A 1,652-nucleotide genomic window follows, 5' to 3' on the forward strand; every position below is an offset into this window, starting at 1 on the left:
ATGGGTGCCGGTTTAGTATGTGGCCTACCTTTTTGATGTGGCCTACGATTTTTTTTCTCTGCTATAGTATATGGCCTACGTATTCGACGCACCGAGGAACGCGCCAAGCTTTGCAGTATATATAGTTTGTAATCTTTAAGTAATAACATTTCTCCGTCTGTGATTCCTTTGTCATCACTGTTTAACAGAGGTACGTTTTTCAAATTTTACCATTACATTTAATGTTTTTTAAAGTGTAACTTACTAGTTGAAACTTGTTGCTATATTCTAATTATTTGTTTATATTTTTCATAATTTTTCATATTTCTTTGCAGTTAACCTTACCCATCCAGAGATGTTGCTCAGAGAATTTTATTTGACAATTGCTGCTGGTAATGAAAGTGCAACGTCATTTTTACGAGAAAAGGGTATCCTACAGGAACAACATTTATGTAAGAAGTGTGATGGTCCCATGAGACTAGCAAACAAAAAATCCCGTGGACAAGAGAGAATGGTCTGGAGATGCAAACAAAAAGGGTGCCAGGCAACCAAATCTACTCAAACTGGGAATAAGTTTTTAGCTTATACAGATCTCAATGGTAAGTTAAATAGCAGCCTGTCATTGTACCAAATTTTAGAGTTGGTTTACCTGTGGACCCTTGGAATGGGAGTGGAGACAGTGCAAAGTATTACAGGAAGGTCTAAACCAACAATAGTAGACTGGTTCAATTATTGCCGTGAAGTGTGCTCTGCAATAGTTTCTGTTGAAAAGAGGGGTCAGATGAAGGGCACTGACTTTTCACCAGTACAAATAGATGAGGCACCCTTTGCTGGTCGCAGAAAGTACAATAGAGGTCGCATGTTAGACGGTGATCATGCACCAGAAGAAGATGAAGATGAAATTGCTGAGAATAATCGCAATCATGGACGGAGAATCGATGGTCCATGGGTGTTCGGGTTGATTCAAGGACGAGATGTGAGGTACTTCTATGTGGAGAAGTGAAATGCAGAAACCCTTATATCAATCATCCAAAGGGAAGTGGAAGTTGGTTCGGTAATCCACTCCGATGAGTGGGCCGCTTATCATCAACTACAGCAAGTAGGATTTCATCATGCGACCGTTAACCATCAACACCACTATGTTGATTCAGCTACTGGCATTCATACTCAAAAAATTGAAAGATCGTAGTTGGAAAGTAAAATAGACATTCTGAAGAAAAAGCGTGGAGTCCCTTTTCATCACTTCCAAGGGCATCTTGATGAATACTGCTGGCGGTATTCAAAGGGACCTGATGGCGACTTATTTTTATGCATTTTGCAGGATATTCGAGAAATTTTTGTATGACGTTAATAAATTGCTTTTTAATTATTAAATGAAAACATTTTCAAAGTATTGTTGTTTGTTTCAAAATTTTCCTGAGGTAGGACACATTCAAATAGGGTAGGCCACATACTAAACCAGTTTCAAAGAGGTAGGCCACATACTAAACCGGCACCCAAAAATTAAGGGTACCATGTACTATTATGTTTCAACTCATAAGAATTTATCCTTCTACCAGTCTCAACTACTGTTACGGAAGAGTATGATTTTTCAGGACCAACATAGCGGGTATGTGTCTTCGTTTCTATCTAATGAATATGAACTACTAGTACTATTGTAACTGATGTATGTA

General features: G+C 38.3%; 1 protein-coding gene across 1 annotated transcript; it reads left to right on the top strand.

Moving 5' to 3' along the window:
- Positions 1-594: 594 nt before the first annotated feature.
- LOC143023878 (uncharacterized) lies at positions 595-1,090 on the top strand. The gene has a single exon (XM_076182537.1). The coding sequence runs from the start codon at positions 644-646 to the stop codon at positions 980-982; it is 339 nt and encodes a 112-aa protein (XP_076038652.1). The 5' UTR covers positions 595-643; the 3' UTR covers positions 983-1,090.
- The last annotated feature ends 562 nt before the right edge of the window (positions 1,091-1,652 follow it).

This window comes from Oratosquilla oratoria, unplaced genomic scaffold (genome assembly GCF_046742065.1).
Source record: "Oratosquilla oratoria isolate Oo_2021 unplaced genomic scaffold, ASM4674206v1 SCAFFOLD68, whole genome shotgun sequence".
Taxonomy (NCBI): domain Eukaryota; kingdom Metazoa; phylum Arthropoda; class Malacostraca; order Stomatopoda; family Squillidae; genus Oratosquilla; species Oratosquilla oratoria.